This window comes from Dromiciops gliroides, chromosome 4 (assembly GCF_019393635.1).
Source record: "Dromiciops gliroides isolate mDroGli1 chromosome 4, mDroGli1.pri, whole genome shotgun sequence".
In the NCBI taxonomy this organism is placed as follows: domain Eukaryota; kingdom Metazoa; phylum Chordata; class Mammalia; order Microbiotheria; family Microbiotheriidae; genus Dromiciops; species Dromiciops gliroides.
In genome coordinates, this window is record NC_057864.1 from 124,986,899 (window position 1) to 125,013,356 (window position 26,458).

At 39.6% G+C, this 26,458-nt stretch overlaps 2 protein-coding genes across 4 annotated transcripts in view; both read right to left on the bottom strand.

Moving 5' to 3' along the window:
* HHIPL2 (HHIP like 2) overlaps positions 1-2,129 on the bottom strand; it is a 36,719-nt gene extending 34,590 nt beyond the window's left edge. For both annotated transcript variants that reach the window (XM_044005268.1, XM_044005270.1), the window contains exon 1: positions 1,792-2,129. In XM_044005268.1, coding sequence (XP_043861203.1) covers positions 1,792-2,124 — 333 coding nt within the window. In that variant the 5' untranslated portion in view covers positions 2,125-2,129. The remainder of the gene's footprint in view (positions 1-1,791) is intronic.
* A 4,924-nt stretch (positions 2,130-7,053) lies between these two features.
* The window catches only part of TAF1A (TATA-box binding protein associated factor, RNA polymerase I subunit A), a 36,795-nt gene continuing 17,390 nt past the window's right edge, over positions 7,054-26,458 (bottom strand). For both annotated transcript variants that reach the window (XM_044004181.1, XM_044004180.1), the window contains exons 6-11: positions 23,669-23,799; positions 21,137-21,295; positions 17,018-17,084; positions 16,115-16,238; positions 13,906-14,060; positions 7,054-7,516 (exon numbers count right to left, since the gene is read on the bottom strand). In XM_044004181.1, the coding sequence (XP_043860116.1) occupies positions 7,401-7,516; positions 13,906-14,060; positions 16,115-16,238; positions 17,018-17,084; positions 21,137-21,295; positions 23,669-23,799 (752 nt within the window). In that variant the 3' untranslated portion in view covers positions 7,054-7,400. The remainder of the gene's footprint in view (positions 7,517-13,905; positions 14,061-16,114; positions 16,239-17,017; positions 17,085-21,136; positions 21,296-23,668; positions 23,800-26,458) is intronic.

Here is a 26,458-nt window from a genome sequence, read left to right on the forward strand (position 1 = left end):
ACTAGCTGTGTGACTGTGGGCAACTCACCAAAAAAAAAAAAGACAATGATCCAAGACAATTCCAAAGTACCCATGATGAAAAATGCTCTCCTCCTCCAGAAAGAGGACTGATGAACTCTGAGAGCAGACTGAACCATACTTTTACATTTTTCTTTATATTTCTTGTGTGTGTGTTTTTTGCTTTTTTCCCCAACGCAGCTAATATGGAAATAAGTTTTGTATGACTTCACATGTATAATTGATATCACAGGAGGGAGGAAGAGAATTTGGAATTTTTTTTAAATGTTAAATTAATGTTAAAAGGAAAAAGAAAAAAAAAAGGAAAAAGAAAAGAAAGCTGTGTCAGCTGACACACACTTGACGTCTTCCCAACTAAATAGAAAGGGGTAGGGTTCTTTTAGCCAGGAATTGACAATACAGCCTTGGGCCATAGATATCCTTCCTCCTGGCTTCTGAGTCTCTCACGTCATGACTCTCTCCAAGAATTCTGGTAACATTAACCTCGTATGGTCAGAAGTAGATGAGTGTTGTTTTGTCTCTGGAGATAGAATGTACCTTCTGTTTCCCTTAGAGTTGTTTGGGGTGCCAAGATATTAAGTGACTTTTTCAGGGATACATAGTCAGTATGTGACAAAGGTGAGAAGTGGATCCAGATCTTGCTGACTTCGAGTCCAGCTCCCTACCCACAATGCCTCTCTTAATAGTCAATGACCAATCATTTTTCCCAGTGAAATCAGCAATCTCATCGGTTTCCTGATGCTACTCCATCTTCCTGCCTAAATTTCCATCCCACCACATCCTAGCACTCTCAAAGTCAACATGCGTTTTCACAGTTGGTGCCTCTCTAGAATGTGGATTTTGGCTAAATCCAGGACAGCAACTAAAAGCAAAGCCTCCATGACTCACACAGTCAGCAGCATGGCATTTACTGAATCAACTCCTGGAATCCTGTGGAGCCGGGTCTCTAGGGACAGAAATGCTCTCTCTCCCACTCTCCCTCCTGTCCCTTCCCCCCCCCCACACACACACACCTCCCCATCTCTACCCTGGCACTGAAGAGAACACCCAGGAGAGACTGAATCCCTGGATCCCCCAGGGGACCCAGCAAAGATTGGCCCATGCCTTCCCCCTCTAAGACTGTAGAGAGGATACAGGAGTGCCTACAAGTCCCAAGAGGTCCATCCCCACCCACCTTTTACCCTCTTGCCAAAAAAAAAAAAAAATCCCATCAGGAAATTACTTCAAGTTCCTCTGGACTCTAGAGAGAGGATACAGATTCAAGAAAGAATCCCCCAAAATACAGCCATTTTTTAATCTTCCAGAAGACTGAGAAAACTCCAAGGAGGGCAGCTCCTGTCAAAGTCCTTGTAGCCTAATCCTATACACCTCTGTTCTCCGTGGGTATCCCTGTCTGATATAGGCAGTACAGAGGAAAGAGATGCTGTTACAATCAGAACCAGGGAGGTTTGGCTGCCGAGATAAATGTAAGCTCCTAACCAGCTGGGGAGCACAGGATTAGGGGCAGCCCTCGTAGATAGTGAGTTCCTCATCACTGACAGTCTGTAAGTGGAAACTGGGGTGACCCGTGGCTGGAAATTCAGAATTAGGAGCAGGTTGGAGTGGAGAGACCCTTCCAATTCTGAGATTCAGTGATTGAGGGGAGAGGAATGGCTTTCCCTTCACTACTGCCATCCATCCTGGCACCCACCCCTAGCAGCTAAGATCACGGACATACCTGTTTCTAAAGTCTCCATCCCTTTACTGCCTCATAGCCGTCATGTTCATCCCTACCTGGCACAGGATGTCCTTGATATAACCACCACACAGCTCATGGCCTTTCAGGTCTAAGTACTCCACGATATCCCAATAGCGGGCAGCAATACGGCGGTCCTTGCTCTGATCACAGCAGCCAAAGGTTTCATACTCAGAGCAGAACTCCAGGTGCACAGGGGGCTTGAAGGGGGGCCCATAATCCAGGCATTGCGGATGTCCCTGAAGAAAAGCAGCCTGGTTTAGGAAGAGCAAGAGGCAAAAGCAGGAAATATAGTGAGATTTGGGGAGCTGGGAGCCAATTCTAGATGCCGAGTTCCTTGGACCACTCCTAGGGACAATCCCTCTCAGCATCTTGGCCTGGGGAACACTCAAACTGCTGTTTACCCAGGTTGGCTTCCCTGCTTTCTACTTAATCCCTCCCTCTCTTTTCCTCCTCCTCTCCCTCCTCCTTTTCCCCCCTCCCTCCTCTTTCTCCATGAAGTTTAATAGCAATCTGCTGGACAGAACTTTTCCTAAAGGGTGGAGAAATCATTCTCCCTGTGAGTTCTCCCCATCTTCATTTGAAGGAGGGAACAGGGAGCAACCTAACCACAACTAGACATGAAACTGTTAAAGTACAATTCCTTTATCTCTATTTACACACACACACACACACACACACACACACACACACACACTCACACACACACCAGTGCTGAAATGATTATGATTGATCAATTAGAAGAGTAAAATTGTAGTCATAGTAGTGATTTCTAAGGTTCATTCTGGCTTTAAGTTCAAAGAATCTGTAACCCTAGTTCCAAAGTTCATTGGTAGGGGACTCTCTCCTTACTGACACACCTTGGACTTTAGGACTGGGAGTTATTATGTTCATGTCAAATGCACAAGACTCTCATCAATGCCTGGAGCAAGAATAAGCGGGAAGTCATAATACCCTGCAGTTAGGACACCCACTTTACAGGATAAGGAAGCAGCATGATCCTAACACTGCACATGGAAACCCAATTCAGTGGGGAGGATCGTAAAAACACTATTTTAGTGTTATTTCAGGCATCACACAGAACTTGGGAGTTGGTAAATTAGGCCTCAAATAGCTGAATTTGGGAGACACCAAAGCATAGGAAGTGGTAGGAAGTGAATGTAGGGAATCTTGTACACAGGACCAAAGGTAAGGCAAAGTGAAGAGAGAGGCCTGGTGAGCTCCATGAAATACCTGTGAGAAATGTTTGGGGAGGTGGTGGTTACTGTGGTTGTTTGTCCTTTATTCTCAAAGGATACAAATCCATAGGCATTAAATAACCCCAAAATATTGGTGAGCAATCCATAAAATAGGAGAGTGTTCACTCCAGCACAATTTGGGGTAAGGATCATCCTCCTTTTTTTTTTTCTTGAGAAGCCAATGGCAACTGTTTTCATTGGCTGGATTTAGGCAGGTGGGGTTTTTTGGGGGCGTTTGTTTTTGGTTTTTTTTTTAGTAGGCAGGGTTTTTTTGTTTTTTACAAATATTACCCAACTGAAAGAAAAGTTACATTATTCAGTCATGTCTGACTCTTTGTGAGCCCATTTGGGGTTTTCTTCTTGGCAAAGATACTGGAGTAGTTTGTCATTTCCTTCTCTAACTCATTTTACAGATGAGGAAACTGAGGCAGACCGGTTAAGTGACTTACCCAGAATCACACAGCTAGTAATCAGACTTGGGTCTTTCCGACACCAAGTTGGGTACTCTAACAACTACTCCACCTGATTTGCATTTAAATATATTAGTACTTTAAGGTTGACAAAGTGCTTTACTGATACCTCATCCAATCCTCACAATGATGTCAGGTAGGAACTATTATTATCCCCATTTCACAGGTGAGTAAACAGGCCTAGAAAGGTTCAGGGACTTTTCCAAAGCTAATTAAGTTACTGAGGCAATATTTGAACTCGGGTCTTCCTGACTGCACATATGGGCCTCTAACCACTAAAAGATAAGGTTTACCTCATGCTTCTTGGGCTAGAAAAAGTCTGCAGGGCCAGGACAAGGCAACTGGGCTTCTAAGTCAGGGTTTGATGTGCCCCCTATACCACTGCTAGAGGTTTTGAGCCTTCGCTGTAATGTGGGTAACATGAATTGCCTTTGTGATACAGTGTGGAATCTTCTGGCATTAAAATGCTGGGTTTTAGAAAAGTCCTAGCACTCTGCAGGGTAGGTCTTACCTCTCGTCTCAGCTCTGCTGATTCTCTCTGACCTCCATCACTGAAATGCTATTGCCACAAAGGCTCATCTGAACTTGGGAAAGGTAAGATTGACTAGGTCAAGTGATACTTGTTGGTCATTTTTAATCAGCTTATTTGATTTGATTTGGACTACACCTATAGTTTCATTGGTATGGGGAATTTCTCTTGAGGAGTGCCAGTAATTCTATGTAGGGTAAATGGAAATCTTTGGAGATACTAGAGCTGGCCAGTGCAGTTAACACCGAGAAGTACAGGGTTCTAAGATGAATGTAAACGACTTCCTTCCTAGTAATGGAAATGAGGCCAAAGTATTTTGCTACACCGGTTCCCATTAGAGTAACTGCATGAGGCCAGTGGGGAAGTCAGATGACACCTGGAAGCTATTAGTGGACTATAGAATGTTGAACAAAGCTGTCGTTCCAATTATTGAGACTGAGACAATTGTCATGATTGTGACAGACCAGTTAGCTTAGGCCCCTGCTAAGTGGCATGGGGTTTTGTTAACCTTGCTAATAAACACATTCTTCATTGCTGTAGTTGAGATTAGCAATTCCCTTTCACCTGGGAAAGGAGTCCACTACAGCTTCCCCAGGATTACCATAACTCTCCCTTCTACTACCACAGTGGGCCAGTATTAAGCTGACCCCATTTCCTGAGGGTATTGCTATACAGCCCTACCTTGATGACATAATGAGGCCATCATGATGGCAGAGGCCTTGCGTTGGACAGCTGCCCATCTGAGGGATAAGGAGATGGATGGAGATTAATCAGAAGAAAATCTAACCAACTACGTTAAGGTTAGAGGGAATGTAGTGGAAGGAATGAGCCCAGATAACTCTGGACACAATGCAAAATAAGCTACATTCACATCCCCACGGTCTAAATAGAAATGGTCCATTCAAGATACTTGTCCCCTGTCTCTCCAGTGATGACATCTTTCAGGAACAGGTTTTAACTCTGCCTAAGGCTGAGGCTTCTAGTCCCTGCCCTGTCTTGCCTCCTCTACTGGTCCAGCAGACCCTCGCCTACAAGGACCTAGCTTCTGAGGAACACTGTTTTGCCTGGTTCACCAGCAGCTCTGACTGCTATGATTGACAAAATGGATCTCAGAAACCATTGACCCAATAATGGAGGACACCCCGAGGGATGGGAGAGTCCACTGGTCCTCTCTGACTGGCCTTGAGAGAGCTTTGAATTACAAATCAGATGAGATCTTCACCTATCCCAGTGGTGGTCATGGGTCAGAGGACTGGAGATAACAGTTTGGGAGAAACAAAGGCTATCTCCTTCAAATCCGGACCAGTGAAGGGATTTTTTTGGATGCCTCCTGCTGAATGTTGTTTGTAGAGTGTGTCACCACTCTGCTAAAGTAAAAATGGCACAAAAATGATCAAAGTTCAGAAACAGATCAATTGCCAATCTGGATGTGGGAGCTGTGAAGTTATAATGCACATGCTGGGTCTCGGAATATATGATCCCCCTAATTAAGGCTGAAGCAGCTGCTTCTGCCCAGCAGGGTTCCCTATGCTTATTGAAGAGCCCATTTATCCTGGGTGGTCTTGGACCCCCGCCCATAGTAAATGGGCCCTCTTCCCCTTTCTCAGGACAGAGGTTTTTCTCTGCTAAACAGCAGTGTGATTTTGATGACCTTATCCCAGTCAGGTGTGTTTCACCTCCCAGCTGCTATGTCCAAGATGAATCAATGCCACCATAATTTGGGGGGGGTTGAGGAAAATCTGTTCCATTCGTGGCTTGGATTCAGCCTCCAGAAGGATTTATCTGACAAGACACTGATTGTGGCCATAGCTCTGGTTGACCCTCTCCAGGATTTTCTTATTCTCTCTCTAGAACAGAGTCACTGAAGTCTTGCAATCTCTGACCCCTCGAAAGACTCCACGTATCTAAGGGATGTATCTCAGGTTCCGCCTTCCCCTGGGAAATTCCTCAGAAATGGTTGGGAAGTGACTTGCTTACTAGTGACACAGGGGAGGTAAGTGTGCATCACTATAGTAAATGTGTATTTACTTAGAAAAGGGATCCCCTAGTTGACTTGATGGCACCAGCCAGGATAGCCTTCTCTCTGGTACCTTCATCAGGATAATAATAGCAAATCTCTACCATTTTAGATGTCTCTGCTAAGAATCTTCCTCCAAGGCTAAGGACTCTCCATCACCATCCAGGAATAAAGGATGGGTATCATCATAATAGGATAATATGCTATGGAAGATTGATGGAAAGACAGAAATTCACTGCACAGAAAAAGAAAACGTCAGTGGATTTCAATTTGTACCATTGAAGAGATAATCCCAATTGATAACAGAGCCAAGGGAGCATTGTAATTTTCCATGTAGTATTGTCCCATATGGTATAATTCTGTAATATCACTGTTAATACATATAATTGTGACCAAACCCTATTCTTTAGTCATTCTGGAAAGTGGTCTTCTTCGCTGTCTATTTAGAGAAGCCCTCCACCCTCAGAATACAAGTGCTCAGAGTGGCCCTGGAAGGTTCTTAACCATTACCATACGGGAGAGTTTTCAGCCCAGGAGAATTTCATCTGTCCCTTCCCCCTCCTGTTTGAATCTCTTATAGCCCAAACTGGAGCTGTCCAGGGACAGGTCTTTCATTTATAACATTTTCACTGACCACCCCCTGTAATGTTATTTCAATTAGCAAACTGATAAAATTTATAATACCTAGAATATTTGCTTACTCAAAACACATGCAAATGACCCCAGATGCTTGCACTCCTTCACACTGGAAAAACCACCTCATTGATGGTTCAGTTATTTTGAAGAATAACCCAGATGAACCAAAATGGCATCCAAAGTTCATTTTACCCCACACAGACAGCACTGATAGTGCCTCTTGGGTCCTTCTCTCAGCTTCATTCTTAGGAATGCACCTCCACTCAGTCTATGAGAGACTCCAATGACCCACACTGCATCTTACCACCAGATACAAAGCATGGGCTCACTTCACAGAGAGATCATTCCTTCATGAGTGAATTATTTTATTATTCCATAAAAAAAGTTAGAAACATATAACAAACATTATAGTTACAGTGAATACAGTTATGCTGAAAAAAGGGTTTTTTGCAAAACTGTTTATAAGAATTTTAACACAGAAAAATATTTTTTCCTGAAAATCTGGACTGACTTCTTTTTAACAGAAGTACTTTGTATACACATTTTTATCATGCTTTACATTCATAAAGTGCTTTCTTCACAATCATTTTGCAAGGCAGGCAGAGGTGTTATTTCCCCCATTTTATAGATGATGGAACTGAGTCTCAAAGCGGTTGAAAGTTTCTGAAGATTACACAGATGTCAAAACTGGGACACAAATCCAGGTCTTTTGACTCTAATTCCAGTGATCTCTTTGTTACACCACAATTCTATAACACTAACATTCTTCTGAATCTAAGATGTTGTGCTTCATCACAAATTTCTTCATTGTTTTAATACTTTTCTCTTGCACTTTATGACCTTGTTTAGAAACATACATAAAATATCTGCAACCTAAAAGACAAAAAGTAGAGAATTTTTATAATGTGATACAAGACTCTTAGCCAGTATTTCTAATTTGTTATTTTATTGTAACCTAGTTTTATTATCTATGCCAAGAATCTCAATACCACAGACCACCCAACTCATATTACATTGACCTTCTTTATCCAGAGATATAAATGACCCAATTCAATTTGACTAGGATTTACTAAGTGCCTACTATGTGAATAGGAAAACAAAAATGAAACAGAAGATCATATTCTCCCGGAGGTAAACAATGTATACACAGATGAGCATATGCAAAATATGTCAGAATAAATACAGAGTGCTTTCCAGGAAAGGGGAGGGATACCAAGTGGGAGGACCACTAAAGGCCTCCTACAGAAGGCAGCACATGAGCTGTGCTTGAAGGAGGCTAGGGATTTAGGAAGGAGAGTACTCCAGGCTGGGGAGACAGTCTATGCAAAGCCATGGAGCTGGGAGACAGACACACATACAGACAAGTAAGACAGTTTGGCTGGAAAGGAGAGCTTGTGGGCAGGGAAGTAATCTGCCATCAGTCGGGAAAGATAAACTGGAACTAGAGAGTCAATGACTTTAAAAGCCAAACTGAATAGTTTGTGTTTTGTGCCAGATGAGGAACTGAGGCTTCTTGAGCAACAGAACAACATGATCTGAAGTGAACTTTAAGATGGTCACTTGGTAGCTATGTGGAGGATGTTTGGAAGTGGGGGGGGGGGGAGACCAGAGGCATGAAGACCAATTAGGAGATGACTCCAAGAGTCCAAGGAAGGGGCGATCACTAGGGCCATCAATTTGTGTGGTGAGAAAGAAGCAGACACGAGACACTGAGGAAACTGATAGGACTTGGCCACTGGTTGGTTATGGGGAGGGGGAAAGGTGAGAGAGTGAAGAGTCAAGGACACTGTGGTAATGAACCTTGGTGACGAGGAGGATGGAACCCTCAACAAAAATGTAACATCAGAAGTAAGAGGAGTCAAGATTCAGGGCTGGAGGGGGGGGCAGGGATAATAAATTCTGTTTAAAAATACTGATTTTGATAGGCTTATGGAACACAATGAGGAGAAGTTCAGCAGGCAGCTGGTGATGCAGAATTAGTGCTCAGGAATGAGATGAGGACTGGATATCTCATCTTGGTGAAGATGAGTGAACATATGGGAGGGAATGAAATCAAGCAGAGAGAAAGTGCAGTAGACACAAAAGAGATCAGGTCGGGGCAGCTAGGTGGTGCAGTGGATAGAGCACTGGCCCTGGAGTCAGGAGTACCTGAGTTCAAATCCGGCCTCAGACACACTTACTAGCTGTGTGACCCTGGGCAAGTCACTTAACTCCAATTGCCTCACAAAAAAAAAGAAATGAGGGCCCAGGATTTCACTTCTTTGTGCAGAGATGGATGATGATCTAGCAAAGGAGAATAAGAAGTAAATAGAAAGGTGGGAGGAAGAAAAGGAAAATTCAGTGTCACAAAAACCCAGGTAGGAGGGAATGGTCATTAGTGCAGAAAACAGAGTAGAAAGGATAAGCACTGGGGCGACCAGGTGGCGCAGTGGATAGAGCACTGGCCCTGGAGTCAGGAGGACCTGAGTTCAAATCCGGCCTCAGACATTTAACACTTACTAGCTGTGTGACCCTGGTCAAGTCACTTAACCCCAATTGTCTCACCAAAAAAAAAAAAAAAGGATAAGCACACTGCCTCTGGAGTGAGAGGACTTGGGTTCAAATGTACAACCTTGGGCAAATCATTTAACCTTCCTTCCTGTGCCTTGGTTTTCTCATGATAGAATGAGGCATTGGATTAGACAACTTGGGACACTTTTTTGCTTTAGATCTAAGATCTCAAGAACTGAGAAAGTCCACTCGATTTAGCAGTTAGGATATCAAGAGAGCAGTTTCAGTTGAGTGGTAAATTTCAAAGTTATATATATTACAAGAGAGTAACTAGTGAATGGAAGGAAAAGAAGAAAAGGGAGCAAAAGTGTTTAGATTATTCTATGGGTTTGGCGATGACAGGGAGGGGAGATATAGGAGGGAGCTTGATAGCATAGCAGGGTTAAGTGAAAGCTTTTATAGATAAGGATTATCTTGACATGTTTGTAGGCAATAGAGAGGGAGCAAGTTAATAAAGAGAAATGAAAAATTATAACAAGAGAACTGATGTTCAGTGGGGTATAGTCTCAGAGAATATGGGGGGGGTTGGTAACAAGGACATAGGTAAAGGTGTTTAGCTTTGGCATGGAGATAGACTACCTCCTCCTCTGAGGTATGAGAGAATGGACAATGATTGTGAGGAGATGTGAGATGTAGGTATCAGAAGAGGGAGATCTTGATAAATGGTCTCAGCTAAGTCTTTCTGAAGAGAAATAAGATTTAGATAGAAATACTGTGAATATACTAGAGATATAAATGTAAAAAAAAATCTGCAATTTGAGTCCAAGAGCAGTGACTATACTATTGAATTAAACTGCTTTCCAAGATTAGTAACTGATATAATGTGCTAAAATTCATATGCTATGGTCATGCTTCTAACCCAGCATCACTAAGGTGTATCCTTTTTTATTTTAAAAAATTCAATACATTTATTAAACTGTTTCAGTGATGATGAATATGTCTTTGCATATATATAATATATATGTTATACATGTTATATATGTATATATATATATGGCATTTGATCTGTGTTACCCAATCAAAACTATACCAAGCACCAGTAAAATATCTAAATTTTCTGTGACCCACACCTTCCTCTGTATCTTCTTTTTTTGGTTTGTTTTTGCTTTTTTTTGTTTTTGTTTTTGCAGGGCAATGAGGGTTAAGTGACTTGCCCAGGGTCACACAGCTAATTAAGTGTCAAGTGTCTGAAGCTGGATTTGAACTCAGGTACTCCTGAATCCAAGGCCAGCACTTTATCCACTGAACCACCTAGCTGACTCTCCTCTGTATCTTTTGCACTAAAGGTCTTAATGGTTTCATGGAGCAAGGATTAAGAACCTGGGGTGGGGGGGTGGGGACAGGGAGAGGAGAAGAAAAGGATACCAACAGATTGTCTATCAGTATGTATATGTGAGATGGAAAAATGGAAAAAAAAAAAATGGACAATGATTTAGGCCTAGAATTAAACAAAAGACTGAGAGTGGGATAGCTTGCCTTTAGGAAATCATAAAATTCCTTTTATGACTCCAGGATTCTCCCAAAAACAAAGGCCCATATTTTTAACATCAAATTCCACTGGTACTATTATATGGCTATGAAATATGAAACACAACAGTCTCCAAAATCCTGAAAACTGAATATTACAGAGAGCAATGGAAAGGTACATGGTAGCTATGAGCATTGCAAAACCAAAAAAGAACTTTGAAGAATAATGGGAATAAAGAAGTGTTCAGGGAAATGTTAGGAGGAGATGATATGCTGATGGTATGATCAAGGTGAGAGATGCTGTAACGATTGGAATGACGCCATCTGCTGGAGACTTACTGTAGAAGAGCTCCGCCCATGAGATGAAGGTCTTTGAGGGCAAGAATATGTGTCTTTTCTTTGGCGTCAGGAAGTGACGTTTGCTAGTGGGAGGAAGAAGGAAGAGCCTGGCGCTCTGACTGGGGCTCTTTCCTGAGGACTCCGGCAGAGAAGGGAGCTAGAAATGTGCTCTCCCTTTAATAGACAGATGAATGTAGGTCTTTCCTTCTCTCTTTACCAAATTCTTATTCTCCTTAATAAATGCTTAAAAGTCTAACTTTTGCTAAAGCTTGTAAGTTATTGGCGACCACTCATTAAATATTTTAGACAGTTTAGCTAGAATTTTAGCCTTTAACAATGCATATCACTCATGTACCCCTGATATCCTTGCAGTGTCAGGAGACAGAAATGTTAACTCCTAGAGCTTTTGAGTAGACTCCCTGTGGTGGAAGCCTATAAACCCCTCCTCAGAAAAAATGTTCTTAAGTGCAGAAAATAAAATACACGGGATTGTGTAGGAAACCAATTATGTTGGAATCCAGTTGTCAAACTATTTTTAAGAACAAGTTCCCAGAGCCCAAGTGAAGAACCCTTGCTCTAAGATATGAATAAGGCCAGCTCTGCCTTGGTTGTTGCCTTCCATTCATAAGAATTAATCAAAGACTGGTGTGAATTAAATTCCTATAGCTTCAGAAATATCCACATTGAGATTTAAATACTAGTTTAGCAAAGTAAGATTTGAGTAACAAATTGCATATTTGGAACCACATTTCTTTAAATGACTTGGTTATCGTGCCAATATCTGTTCCTTTTCATTAAGACTTTATATATATCGATATACATATACATCCACATGTGTATGTATGTATAATATACATATACTTATATGTATTTGTTTTCTCCTTGACAGGGAATCTTATTCATCAACTTTGAAATTATATCAGCTATAATTATAATTATTTCTCCAAAGTTGCATATGTCTACAAAGATAAATAACATGGTTTTGTGAACTCTTATATATGCTTTTATTAAGTTTGACTATATTTCATATTTGTTGAAGCTTATATTTCATAGATCATATTAAGTAAGCTATAATAAATATAAAAACATGTAAACATATGAGCTATATTAAATATAAAAATTAGTTCATAAAATTAAGCTATTTATTCAATAATCATTTATTAAGCTATATGACCATTTGTAGTAATAATTTACTGTTTTAAAAAGCACTTTCCTCATAAGTCCGTGAGAAAACTGAGACCCAGAGAGGTTAAATAATTTGCCCAAGGTCATTCATCTAATAGGGAGGGGCAGAGCTAGGACTCAAATGTAGGTCTTCTAACTCTAGAATTTACAGTTCTTTCTTGATGTCTAACTATATGAAAAGTAAGAGGACATCATAGGGATGGGTGGAGGAAGGGTGGGGGATGTTGGATTATAAAGCAGAGTAGAACTGGAATCAGGGAGACCTGAACTTGGACCCTCTCTCTGATACTTACTAACTATATGACAACAGACACGTTGCTTAACCTCTCAGTTTCCTCATCTATAAAAATTAATGATATTAATATCTGTGGTATGAATAGCCTTGTAGTGTTAAAATTGGTGTTCAGTTATTTCAGTCCTATCTAACTCTGCATGACCCCATTTGGGGTTCTCTTGTCAAAGATCCTGGAGTGGTTTGCCATTTCCTTCTCCAGCTCATTTTACAGATGAGGAAACTGAGGCAAACAGGGTTAAGTGACTTGCCCAGGGTCACAAAGCTAGTAAGTGTCTGACATCAGATTTGAACTTTGGAAGACCTGACTCCAGACCCAGTGTTCTATGCACTGTGTCACCTAGCCGCCCTGGAACGTTAATACCTATAATATCAACAGGTAGAACTTGTATTATTTATCCCTCAAGTCTGTTGTATGGATAAAATGAGAAATGTTTTATAAGCCTTAAAGGGCCATAGAAATGGTAGTTATTATAATTAATCAAAATAAATCTCTCATAAACTGAATTATGGAATCCAAGCAGGGGCAGGACCTCTTCAGGATACTTTTACACTCCAGAAGACAGATAATTTAGCAAACATCACTGTGAGACTCTCATGTTGCCTCTTTGACCAGCCTCACTACGTGTTTTGCTAGAGGTCACCATTAACAATCACTGCCCAGCACTTATTCCAGTGCTATCTAACTCTCCACACTGAAGTGGTATCAAGAGAATGAGAGTTTTGTCAAGCAGCCAACACAATTCACAAAGTAAAGGCTGTTTCCTCTTTTCTCTTAGGCGAGTCTGTTTGCTGAGCTAATAGACATGGTTTATTTTTTTCTTTACGGAAGAGATGCTGTCTTTTCTAGGCTGGAAAAAACCCAAATCTCTGCTGCTATTATTACAACATGGCTAATAAAATTATATTTTTGATCCCCTGACTGGAAAAAGTGGAGAACCCAAAAAAAAGTTTCAAGCTAGCGACAGATCATTCAAGACAGTGGACTGTTTCCAACTTCATCCTACACCTCAGAGTCCCATATTATGGTAGTGGAAGTAATACTTTAAACCAACAGACAACAGTTCATGTCACACATGATCATCCACGTAAAAATACATGTGGCATTCCCTAAACAGGAAGACCTGTTCCCCAGTGATTCTTGCCAAGTAGATTATCGGAATCTCTAACCACTTCCCCATCCTGCTTGGTGGAGAGCAAAAGACCATCTATTTGCAATATACTGTGCTCAACACCACCTGTTTATTAACCAAGTCTAAGAGTCTCTAGAGCATTATGTAACTATTTGGTTCAAACCCGTATGTCTCTGGCCACTGAATAACTTCAATTAAAGCAGCTATCCAGATAGCTGCTTAGAAGTTGAAATCAACAGTAACCCCTCACACTCTCACAGTGACACACAAGACATAGAAGAATAAAAGGCACGTACCTTTTCCTAACAGTATTCCAGATGTGAAAGCTTTTTTCAGTGCCAGGATCTTATTTTCCTTCCAATTCTTTTTTGCTAGATAGTAGCTGAAGTGAAATGTTGGCCACCAGTCCTTTCTAGAACTCCACCCCTCCTTAACCCAATCTAGGTGCTTTCTAGAGGAGAAAATGGGGAGAGGGAAAACAGACTAACTTTAGTAAAGCATATGAAAAGTTGAAAGGAAAATGTTTTAAAATTAGCACCACTTATGAGGAAGAACATTGTGGAAATAAATCATTTTATTAAATGTCTACCTAACTTCATCATTTTTCAATCATCTACTCAGGAAAAATTTTACTCTGGAACCTCACTTAATGAGTATATGTGCCAGCAGTACAATTGTTTGATTTGTCTTTTGAGGTAAGCAATCTAACATACCTAAGGTTTTGTGAGACTATTATTATTACAGGGGCCCCCTGCTGTATGAGCATGTGACCACCCTCAACCAATCAGCTTGAAGCAGTGTGTAAGGCAGTTGGTTTGGGGAACTGGTGGTTGGAACGTCATGGGGTTGGCAGATGAACCAGGAATGGTTGAGGTGGTTAGGGTTTTCCTGTTCTTTCAGAAACACTTGTTCTCTCTTTGTTAACCTCTAATATATTTTAATAAATGTTTAATACCTAAACTGTTAAACTGTTATCCTCATTAGCTTTCCCCACAAGGGGACAAGTAGGGTGACCACACACATTTAGTTTTACCCATCACAGTTTTGGCGAGCCAGCCAGGAGAGCTGAACACCCTCAATCTTCTGATCTTAACGTTGGGTAAGAAATTTTCTCCTATTTCCATGTACCTGTCCCTTTAAGTTTTCAAATGGATCTCTTCAACCTCCTAAGTACATTAGTCTGGTTAATCAGACAAGCTGAGGTTAAGATCATGTTTAAACTTGGTCAGTTTGAATTTGAATATTCTATTCCTATTTTTATTTTTACCTTTTTTTGTTTTGTGGTAAGGAAAGTTTTGAATACCAAGGAGAGGATTAGAAATAGCATACCCCAGGACTCCCCATTAGGAAAGCTAACTAGGACAACAGTTTAACAGTTTAGGTATTTAAACATTTATTAAAATATATTAGAGGTTAACAAAGAGAGAACAAGAGTCACTGAACGAATAAGAAAATAGCAAACCCTAACTACCTCAACCACTCCTAGTTCAGCTGCCAACCCCACGAGGTTCCAACCACCAACTCCCAAAACCAACTGCCTCACACACTGCTTCAAGCTGATTGGTTGAGGGGGGGGGTCTCATGCTCATACAGCAGGAGGCCCCCTATAATATTAATAATAGCTTAGTTTTATATAGTACCTCAACACATCACATGCTAGCAAAGGATTAGCTACTAATCCTCAAAGAATCAACATTTCGACATTTGGTTAAATGTACAAAACCAGGTAATTATCTGATCACTGAAGAGCAATTCCAGGAAAAAAAAATTAACCTTCTCACAAAAATGTAATAGATGTGTTTTTTAAAACTACACAGGAAAAAACATATCTAGATGTTTTCCTTCCTCTTCACATACTGGCATGTAACAAAAGGAAAAAAAAAAAAAGAAAAAAAGGCAAACAGGAGGAAACCCATTTTTCTGAATATGCCACCAATGGCACATGGCCAAAGATATCGGGATTGGGGCCACCCTCTAGTGAGATGAGTCATGAAGGAAGATGGGGGGAAAGTATCCTATTATTATACTATTAGCATGAACTTTTCTCTCCTTCAAGCCTAGACCTTGGAAGAATTATTCTGCCAGATTTTGAAGTTATAGAAAGATGTCACCATTCACATAACAAGTCAATTCCTTGCAGTATGCTGACATAAAACTAGAATGTTCACTTAGCAGTCCTTATTCACTAAACTCAAATTAAAGCCTGAAATGCCCAACGCACCATATTGCTAGGATAACATACTCAGTTGGATAGCATGGCAACCTCTAGCCACCCCATAATAATAAACAAAAGGCCTTTCAGCTTAGGCTTTGTACTTCATGACGCTGAAAGGCCCCAAAGAGATGCTAAAGAACTGGTGGAGAAATCTAAAGTATAAGAAAGGAGAATCTGTTAAAATTGGCATGGCACAGAATCTCTTACCCTTTCAGCATCATTGGGACTACCCAGAATCCTGGGCCATTTTGTTTCCACTGTCTCAGCTATGTAAGATGCTTCATACTTACTCCTTAATTATTTGTTTCAGGTATTTTGTCAAGTAGTCCCAAGCAGTTATGTTCTCAGTGCAACCAGAAAAATCCAAGACTGCAAATATCACTTCTAGCCCCAGCTTATGGTGTTCTTCTTTTTCTGCAATGGACATACCAGGTCAAGTTAATGTACAGCATTGAACTGAGAGAGGCACAAAAATTATAGGTGCTGGCTACTAAATATTCTGATCTGGTTCACAAGTTTGAATAATACATTGTACTAAGCACAGCTTGTGATGTGCATGGTTAATTGAACTGGTTAGTTTACTTCTAATAAAGACAAGGCTGTGGGTTTGATACCTGTAAATTCTCATTACTGAAAAACAACTCAGAGCAAAATTTCCAGTAATGATAATACTGAAAGGAGAGCAAAATATTGTCAGGGTGATAGAAAAATATGGATAATCACACATGGGTAGTTCTGATGTCTTAGCAGAAGTCAACTGTTCCAATCTCCTTCTCTTTAAATCTTTTTCCTGAGTTTCCCAGAATTTCATTTCCTTTCCTTTCTCTACCCATTCTGATAGAATAAATAACGAATAGTGAAATGGTCAAAAGGTGAGTAGAATTGGAGAGAGGACAAAGTTCCTCAATACTATAACCAGTTTCCTACTCAATGAAGGTCTTCAGTTTTGTAGAGGGTCTTGGGACAGCTGTGCTTGGAAATGGCAACTAATTTATTTCCTTTCATTAAGAAGTGTATCTTTTTAATTACTGAAATGGAGCCTAGCAGTGATTATAATGGATAGGTTATATAAAGTGAAAAATAACCATGCAGCCATTTCCTTCACTAGCTTTTCCTGACCATGGCAAAAATCTGGCTAGCCTGCAGTTTGTTTACACAAAGGGAAGAAGTTGTTCACTGAAATTTTGACTTACTTGACTTTCTAAGTAATGTGTGAAATTCTAGCATAATCGTATGAGAAGGCACAATCTGGTGCAAAATCTGAAAAACAGAATGGGGCTTATTGTTATTACCATATTAGCGGGTTATTTGTAAGATTTTATCTCATTTCAAAGAAATTTTTCCCCCTCTTCTTCAAAAAAAAACAAAAACAAAAAAAAACAAAAAACTTTTTCTCTAAAAAAGAAACACTTCGAAGATGTTTTGCTTCCAGCCTATTTTGGCTGCCCCAACATGTGTCCTTTATGATATTGCAAAAATCTTTCCTACAGATAATAAATCAGCTTGACTTTTCTACCAACAAAATCACCCAGATGGCATCACAAATTACACTGATATTTTCTCTCTTCTTTTTTTAAAATCAATACTGATGAAAACAATTGGCAGAATTTTTCAAGGCACAAAAACTAACTTAGGTTAATTTCTAACAGTTATTGATTATAGGAAGTTATGTAATGTTCACTTGGAATGAGAGTTCCCAGAAGAGAGAAGGTAAGGGCTTTGGGGGGGGAGGTTTTTGCATAGGCACATAGGGTCTTGCCAGGTTGTTCGATGCCTTAAGCATTTAATATCCAATTTGCTGAGAAATACAAGGTGTTACAAAAAAATTAGAATAGCCTTTAACATAAGCAGCCTGGTTTGGTAGAGGGTAAACCCCAAACACAAATATGAGGTTAAGGGCACAGTGCCTAGCACATATTAAGGGTTCAATAAAAAGCAGTGGGTGGTGCCGCACGTGGAGGCTGGACCAGGAGTCAGAAAGGCCTGAATTCTGTGGGGCTCAATTTTATCATCTGTAAAACAGGGATAATGCTAGCACTTACTTTCCAGGGTTTGGGTGAGGATAGAATGAACAGATTTGTATATATATATCTAGAAAGTACTTTGGAAACCTAAAAGCACTATATAAATGCTATTATTATATTATTAATAAATGCTCATTCATTCATTCATTCATTGTGACATAGGGTCACATCTTTATCAGTCCTTTGCAAATCACTTAGAGAAATTGAAGCTCAGAAAGGTAATTTTTTAAATGAAGATAAAAATTTCTGCTCTATTGACTTCATGGGATTGCTGAGAATTAAATAATGTACATAAAAGTAATTTGGAAACTGTAAAGCACCATGACATTATAGGTACATATTTGAATGTATATGTAAAAATATATGAATAAAACTACATAGTAGTATTATACATTGCATATGAAAAAACTAGAATTTCAAGAGAAAATAACATTTTTGCAATCCATCTACAGAGAAAGAACTAATGGTATCTGAATACAGATTGAAGTGCAATTTCTTTTGTTCTTCTTTCTAAAGTTTGTTGTCGGTTTTCTTTCACAACCTGACTAATGTGGAAATACTTTGCATAACTACACATGAATAACATATTGAATTGCTTGCGTTCTTAAGGGGTAGGGGTGGGGAGGGAGGGAGGAAGAGAATTTGGAGCACAAAGTTTTAATAATTGATGTGAAAATTTGTTTTTACATGTAACTTGGGAAAATTCAAAATAAAGAAATATGGAGAAAATAACATTTTTCTCATTTCAATATACTTAATACAAGAAATTCTTATTTCAGGTTTTTTTCCAAGTTCTCTTGGTCCTACATTTTCTTAATAACAAAATATTTATTAAACATATCCAGCCAATTTAATTACATTGAAAAGATGCTTACAAGCTTGTTTAAAATTCCAAACTATGAAAACATATTACTTTCCAAGATTATCCTACAGATGACCTAAAAGAAAAACATATGTTATCACTAAACAAGTTTAATGAATGTCTCTCCATCTGAGGTAAGAAGATACTAGAAAAGAACATTAATGAATAGTTTTGGAACAAAAAATAATTCCCAACTCAATTTCAAGTCTCAATAGAATGATAATTGAAGTTTTGGTTTTGGTTTTTACACAGTAGGCAGTAAGTCCCACTTTTTTTTTTTTTGCAGGGCAATGAGGGTTAAGTTACTTGCCCAGGGTCACACAGCTAGTAAGTGTCAAGTGTCTGAGGCCAGATTTGAACTCAGGTCCTCCTGAATCTAGGGCCGGTGCTTTAACCACTGTGCCACCTAGCTGCCCCAAAGTCCTACATTTTCAAGGAAATTTTCAGATCACAAAGCAGTCAATTTTGTGTTTGTCTTTTTTTAAAAATCTGTATTTTTAAAAAGCATACCAAATATCATTAAGGGTATTTTTTTAAACCATATCACAATTTGAGCAGTTGCTAAGGAAGTCAGTCTTATTAGTCTTGTGAATTTGGAATAACAAAAAAATAAACTGAGATTCTAATTCTTAAAAAAAATAGTCTGCTAAGAGATAATTTGTACCCTATAAAAAATTGATTTTTGGTGCCACCAGGTGGCTTTAATGACCAATACTCAGGATACAGAAAGTAACTAACTACTAGACATGGCAATAAAGGAAGATTAAGGGGGCAGCTAGGTGGCGCAGTGGATAGAGCACCGGCCCTGGAGTCAGGAGTACCTGAGTTCAAATCCGGCCTCAGACACTTAACTAGCTGTGTGACCCTGGGCAAGTCACTTAACCCCAATTGCCTCACTAAAAAAAAAGAAAAGGAAGATTAAAAAGGGAAATTAATATGAAGAAATCAATTAACTAAAACTGAACTAAAATACTGATTTTAAAAGTACCAGGTCTTTCTGTTAGCAGAAATCCCTGGGACCCCTACTCAATCCAGACTCGACAACATTATTTCTTATCTTTTGAGACCACCAGAGATTAGGCTTTCCACAGCCATCATCTGTTGGTTTCAAATAGGATTTCTCTCCTCCCCTGGCCAATGTCAGAACAGAATATAGTCTAAGTTTTTCTCTAACCTCCTGTCTCCAAAACAAAGTCCCTATTCCTCTGGAGGTCTTTGAAAGACAACAAAGGACAAAATGGTTCAATATCATGTTGTCCCTACGATTGTCTGTTTTTATTTTTATCTGATCCTATAACACTGGTTAACTTTTTCTGCACCATGAACTTTGGAAGTCTGATGAAGCCTTTGGGACCCCATCTCAGAATAATGCTTTTAAATGTATAAAATATATAGCATTACAAATGAAAATTACAAACGAAATCAATTATACTGAAATTGAGTTATCAAAATCTTAAAAAAAAAAAAGTTATTGGACTCGGGGCATTAAATCCAGCTCTGTAGGAGAAAGCCATGTAATCGTGGGTCCTTGGATATATATACACAGCCTCAATAAGTTCCCTAAATATTTTGTCATTAAGAACAAGCATAATGGAGCAGCTAGGTGGCGCAGTGGATAGAGCACCTGCCCTGGATTCAGGAGGACCTGAGTTCAAATCTGGCCTCAGACACTTGACACTTACTAGCTGTGTGACCCTGGGCAAGTCACTTAACCCCAATTGCCTCACCAAAAAAGAAAAAAAAGAAAGAAAAGAAAACCAATAAGCATAGGACCTTTGGGGAAGGTCTTAGAAATGTAACAGAGGAGATGAGAGAGGACTAAGACTTCTATCTACAGACTACTGCTAACACTCTGATAGGGGGAGAAAACAATAAGTAAAAGCCCCAGTGTTTTACTCAATCCTTCTCTTTGCAGTCACTAGTTTAGGCAGCTATACATGTTCCTTGGACTAGAATGGGAAAGGAGAGAAATGGAGGCGATGGTTAGTGTGGAGGCCGGTCCAGGCACAGGCAAGAAGAAATTAAAAGGGAAATTTTAAGCAGCAAAAACTTGAAGGAAAGGAAAATATAAGTAGCCACTGTCTAGGATAAATTTCTTTGGTTGTCATTCACATATAGGTTGAGCCTACGTAAGTGAGGGACCTCTTGCAATGACTACTCTATCAGCTATCATTAGAGATTTCTCTCCCCATACTCAGGCTCCTACTCTCAATCAGAAAAATTAGAATTATAGGTGCTTACTTTGAGGGAGGTATGGAAGAAAAAATATTTATCTTGCATTTGTATTTTAAGTCTCTAAGAATATCATATTTTGAGTCAAATGTGAATACAAGTTTTTGCTAATATCTTTTGGCAAAAGCAAAAGAAAACTACTTAAGAATTTTTATCAATGTTCAAGATCTAGTTGAAATTTTAAAATGTTATACCTTAAGTACACTAATCAATTTATCTTCTGGTGCCTTTTCTTTCTTCAGAAATTTGTATAAGTAGATGTGAGCATTTGGATTAGATGGAAAGTTGTTATCATAGGCATAGTCAGTGAGCACCTGCAGGGCTCCATCTTGATCTCCATAGAATTCTAGCATCTATAAGGAAATGGAAGTCATACCAAGACACTAAGTCAGAAACATTAAGGGCATATCTATAACAGTAAAGTTAACTAGATTTCTAAAGACCTTATTATTGACTCAGTAAAAGACCATAACATACTATTTGTTTCATTTGGGCACATTACCCCCAGAAAAAGAATACAGTACAGATTGCAAGAAATGTTGCAAGTTTTGCTTTCAATGGACTTTTACTCTGCAAAAGTTCCCTTTGTGGTAGAAGAAATGCTATACTAAAGCCTTAACCACCCACACAATTTTCATTCATTCCAAGCACTATGGTAGGAAAGACTGCCAACAATAGGCTGGATCATAAGGTCACTCGCTCCTAAAGGTCCCAAAAATTTCAGTGGGAATCTTTAAAATGGGGGAAGGGAAGTGAATAAGGATTTATATAGCGCCTAGTACATGCTAGGCACTTTTTAACAAATATTGCCTCATTTTATCCTCACAACACCCGTGGGGGTTAGGAGCTATTATTATCATCCCTACTTGACAGTCAAGGAAACTGAGGCAAAAAGAGGTTAAGTGACTTGCCCAGGGTCACAGAGCTAGTAAGCATCTGAGGCTGTATGTGAACTGATTCCAAGCCCCAACCTGCATCTCCAGAAGCTTCCTTAAGGAGCAGAGAGATTCAAAGTAATATGTCCATGTTTAAAATTTCACATTCTCAAACTAAAAAGAGAACCTCAGGAATCCTCATTCTTTTTCAGGGGCCCAGCCTTCCACCCAGGCTCATTGTCCACCATGTTTGGTGTGGGTGACTGCCCAACTGCTTCATAAATGCCATTATTATCACCAAGAATCAGTGACATTTGTGAGTCTGGAACTCAATAGTAACTTTCCCAGTTCATCACCATCCACTTGGCCTCACTGCCAAGTACCTCAAGCACTTGAAAGACTCCATGGTGCCACAGCCCTTCATCAACAATTAAGTGGTGAAAAGTCAGCATCAGTCTGTTGAAAATTAACCACAACCTTCTCATGGTATTGACAAAATAACTCCCTTCCATGCTGTAATTCATCATTCTACTGTGATCCTGTTGTCAGGTGCTTTTTTACTGATGCTACAGTTTCCAAGGTATTAAAAATCTGCTTTTTCTCACACTCTCTAACAGTAACAAAGAAGTGGGATGTGTCCTGGAGAAGTGGAAAGCAGGTTGGATTTGGAGTGAAAGGATCTGGGTTTTAAATCCTAGCTCAGCTACTTAGTATCTATGTAACTGTGGGCAAGTTATTTCACTGAGCTTCAGTTTTCTCATCTGCAAAATGAGGAATTCAGTCTATTATTACTTCTAGGTTTCATTGTAGCTCTAAGCCTAAGCTCCTATGAATCGGCATCTACAATTTAACCACTATTTGAGTCTTGATAACCAAGAAAAAAAAGAATCCTCCATTTTAAATATCTGGTTATAAATAAGTTATCAAACAGTGAAAGTAGATGATAGCATATTAGTAAAATAATAATTAGTGAAATAAATTATACAGATTCAAGAACTCAATGCTATAATATTTATTTTTTTGTATAATCTTCCTTCTGGGCTATTATAAAGAATTAATTGTTATTTGAAGGTTTTATGCCTTGTTGCGCACTGTCCTGGGGCTCCGCAAACCACACAGTGCTCCACCCACTGGTTGTAGTTGTTGCCATGGTGCTGGCACCTCACATCATCAACACTCGACGCCTACATGGGCCTGGCAAAATTATGATTGGAAGCCTAGTGAGGGCAGTCATGTGACTGTAAGAGCAGCCATCCAATGGGCTGGGGCCTGGGGGGGTTTCTGGGATTGGGGGAGGAGAATTCGCCATTCTAGCTGGAAGCTGGAAGGTGACAGGAGCAGGGCTATGTATTCTCAGCTGATTCCTGGGTGGTAGTATTTTTTCAGGTTTTATAATTTCCCTTTCCCCATTTTATTTCCTTTCCCTTGATCCTACTGATCCTGTTTGTGGTGTTTTTTTTTTAAGTTTGTTCTTGTTAAAATAAATCCTGTTCTAGGCACAGCTAGGTGGCGCAGTGGATAAAGCACTGGCCTTGGATTCAGGAGGACCTGAGTTCAAATCCAGCCTCAGACACTTGACACTTGACTAGCTGTGTAACCCTGGGCAAGTCACTTAACCTTCATTGCCCTACAAAAACAAAAAAACAAAAAAAAAACAAAAATAAATCCTGTTCTGTTTTGAGGGAGGCTGCCTGTCTCTTTCCTTGCCCCAATATTGTGGCAAGCCGCTTAGCTAACACTCCCCAATTAAAAATTGGTCCCCACACTATTAAAGACTAAGGAAAGGGAAGTCTTTGAATAAACTTACAATAGAAAAGGAAGAAACAGTTAAATTTTGAGCAATCTGCTTACCTCTACATAACTCTTTACAAAAGGGTCCCATACTCCAGGGATTTTAATGATCTCATGAAGATTTACTGATGCCTGTCGGAAATAGCTGTGCATATCCTGGGTTGCTGCATTGATAGCATAACTGTCCATATCTGCCCAAAGATTGAATGTAGAAAGTTCGTTAGCCAGAAGCAAGAGCAATCAGGGAGACATTACCATCCCATAAACCAAAAAGAAGGGAAGCGAAGGTCTCCCAGTACCAGAAAGCAATTTAGCCAGTGACAGTGTAGACTTAGCAACAACAAAAAAAAACAACCAACCAGCAGACTAAGAAGTAACATGAAAAATGCAAACAGATGATCTACATGTCCTTTGACTAGGATAGAATCAACAACTGAATAACAAATTTATGAAGCCCTATGCCAGCAGCAAAGTATGGCAAAGAGGTAAGACATTGTCCCTGAGCTGATGGGAGTTTACAATCCAGCAGGGGAGATATGGAATATATACAATTAAAATATAGAACAGACCACAGTGAGCGCCTAAGAGAGGGATTAAGCCCAAAAGGCTAGTGTAAGTTTGAGGAAGGAAAAGCTCTTTTCAGTTGGGGAGAGAGAGGACTAGAGAAAGGCTCAGAAGAAATGATGCTTGAACTAGGTCTTGAAAAACAAGATTTCAGCAGAGATGGAAAGGAGGGGCAAGTGGGAGAAGAAGACAGGGTGGTAATTCCAGGCATGGGGGGTAGTGTGAATAAGCAGGAGAGCAGAAATACCGGAGCTATGCATAGTGAGTAGCCTAGGCTTCACTGAAGTACAGAATGTACTACAGAAAGTATGATGAGCCACGACTACAAAGATAAGTTGGCATCCTCTACTGCAGGGCCTTAGCTTCCAGACTAAGGAATTTGGACTTTACTAGGCAATAGGGAATAATTGGAAGGTTATAAGGAGTGACATGGCCAGAGATGTGCAGAAAGAAGACTAATCTGTGAGCAACATGAAGATGGGTGGTATGATGCAGTAACTGGGATTTCATGCTGCCAGATACCCCAGAACACGGCAGTTTAAAGGCCAAAGAAGCCAGGAACAATGATCAGATAATACTTGCAAGGCCAAGCATTTTATTTCTTTGCAAATTATACAAAACTTTCTGACCACCCTTTCCAAGGCAGTCAGTCATTTGAAGCTAAATAAAATCTGAAAAGCTATATATACATTTTTCTAATTTTTCATTTCTCTTTGCTAAAGAACAGAGCTATTCAGCTGTCAGAGAAAGGCCAGAAGAATCCACGGTAGTGAAGGGGTTAGTGTTGAGTACCAAATTCTCCAGCTGTCAAATATTTACTTGATCTTTTATACAGAAAAGGGTAAGAAGAAAGGGAAATATTGACTTAAAATCTGACCGTAATCATTTATAGGTCACTGAGTGTTTCCTAGGCATCAAATGTCTTTTGTGAAATGCTTTTTACTAGAGTCCCTGTCTTTTGAAAAATGTATAGACTAACTGGGAAAACTGAACTTACATATATGAAACAATGTAACAATACAAGGCAACAGCTCAACATCTAATTCATTTAATACTAGCTGTATGTGTAGAGGACACGGAACAAGGGAATCATTGTGGGGGTTATGTAATTAATGAGGGAAGCTTCCTGAACATAAACCTCTAAAATCAAGCATGTATTAAGGGACTACTGTGCTAGGTACTGAGGGAGATCAAAAGTTTACAAAGGATATAAGCCCTACCCTTATCAAGCTAAGTCTTTTAGGGAGATGTGACACAGACACAAATAATTAGAGTAGTAAAAGTAATTGTTCATATTTATATGGTATTTTAAAAGTTATAAAATGCTTTTCTAATAACCTTGAAGTAGATAAAGCAAAATATCATCTCTGTTTTATGGATCATTTAACTAAGAATTAGCAAAGGGATTACCCCCAAAACACATGGCTAGTAGAACAGATTTGGGGACTCTAAAGGCCATTTAGAATATATCACCCTTGTTGATCTTTGAAACCAGAATTTCAATAGAATGGTGGAGACAGAAGGAAGATTAAAAGGCACGAAGAACAAAGTTAGTGGTGAAGAAATAGAGGCGTCTTAAAATAACGACTTTTCTCAAGACGTTTAGCCATGAAGGGGTGGGAAGGAGATGGGATGATAGATGGATATGTTGGAAAACATTTTTATAGAACTTAAAAAAAACATTTACTTGGAAGGCATTTACAGCAATGGTAAGATTGAAGGTGCATGAGGGAGGATAAAATTAGTGAGAGACAGGACCCAAAGCTAAGGATCAGAGTTAGAAACAATAGCCTGGTGAGAAACAGGGATAGACTTTCTTCTGAGTCAAGAAACAAACCACAAAGATTTATTAAGTACCTACTGTGTGCAAGGCCCTGTGTTAGACCTTGGGGTTACAAAGACAAAATGGAACAGTGTCTGCTCTAAGAAAGGAAGGAGGGAGATGTGAAAAGGGGAAAATATTAACTTTTAAAAGATGTGGAGGTTTTAATAGACCACAAGCTCAATGACTCAATAGTGTGACATAGCCTCCAGAAATAGGAAGGTGACAGTCCTGAGGTACTCTGCCTTCATCACACCACATGTGGAGTGTTGTGTTCACTTTTCAGTGCCATCATTTAGGAAAAACATTAATAAGCTAGAATGTATCTAGTAGAAAACTAGGATGGTAAAAGCTCTCAAGGGTAAACAAAATGAAGATCACTTGAAAAAATGGGGAGTATTTAGCCTGAAGAAGAGTTAGAAGGGTTAGAGGCAGGGGGAGCATGTTCTCTTCCAAGTAGGTGA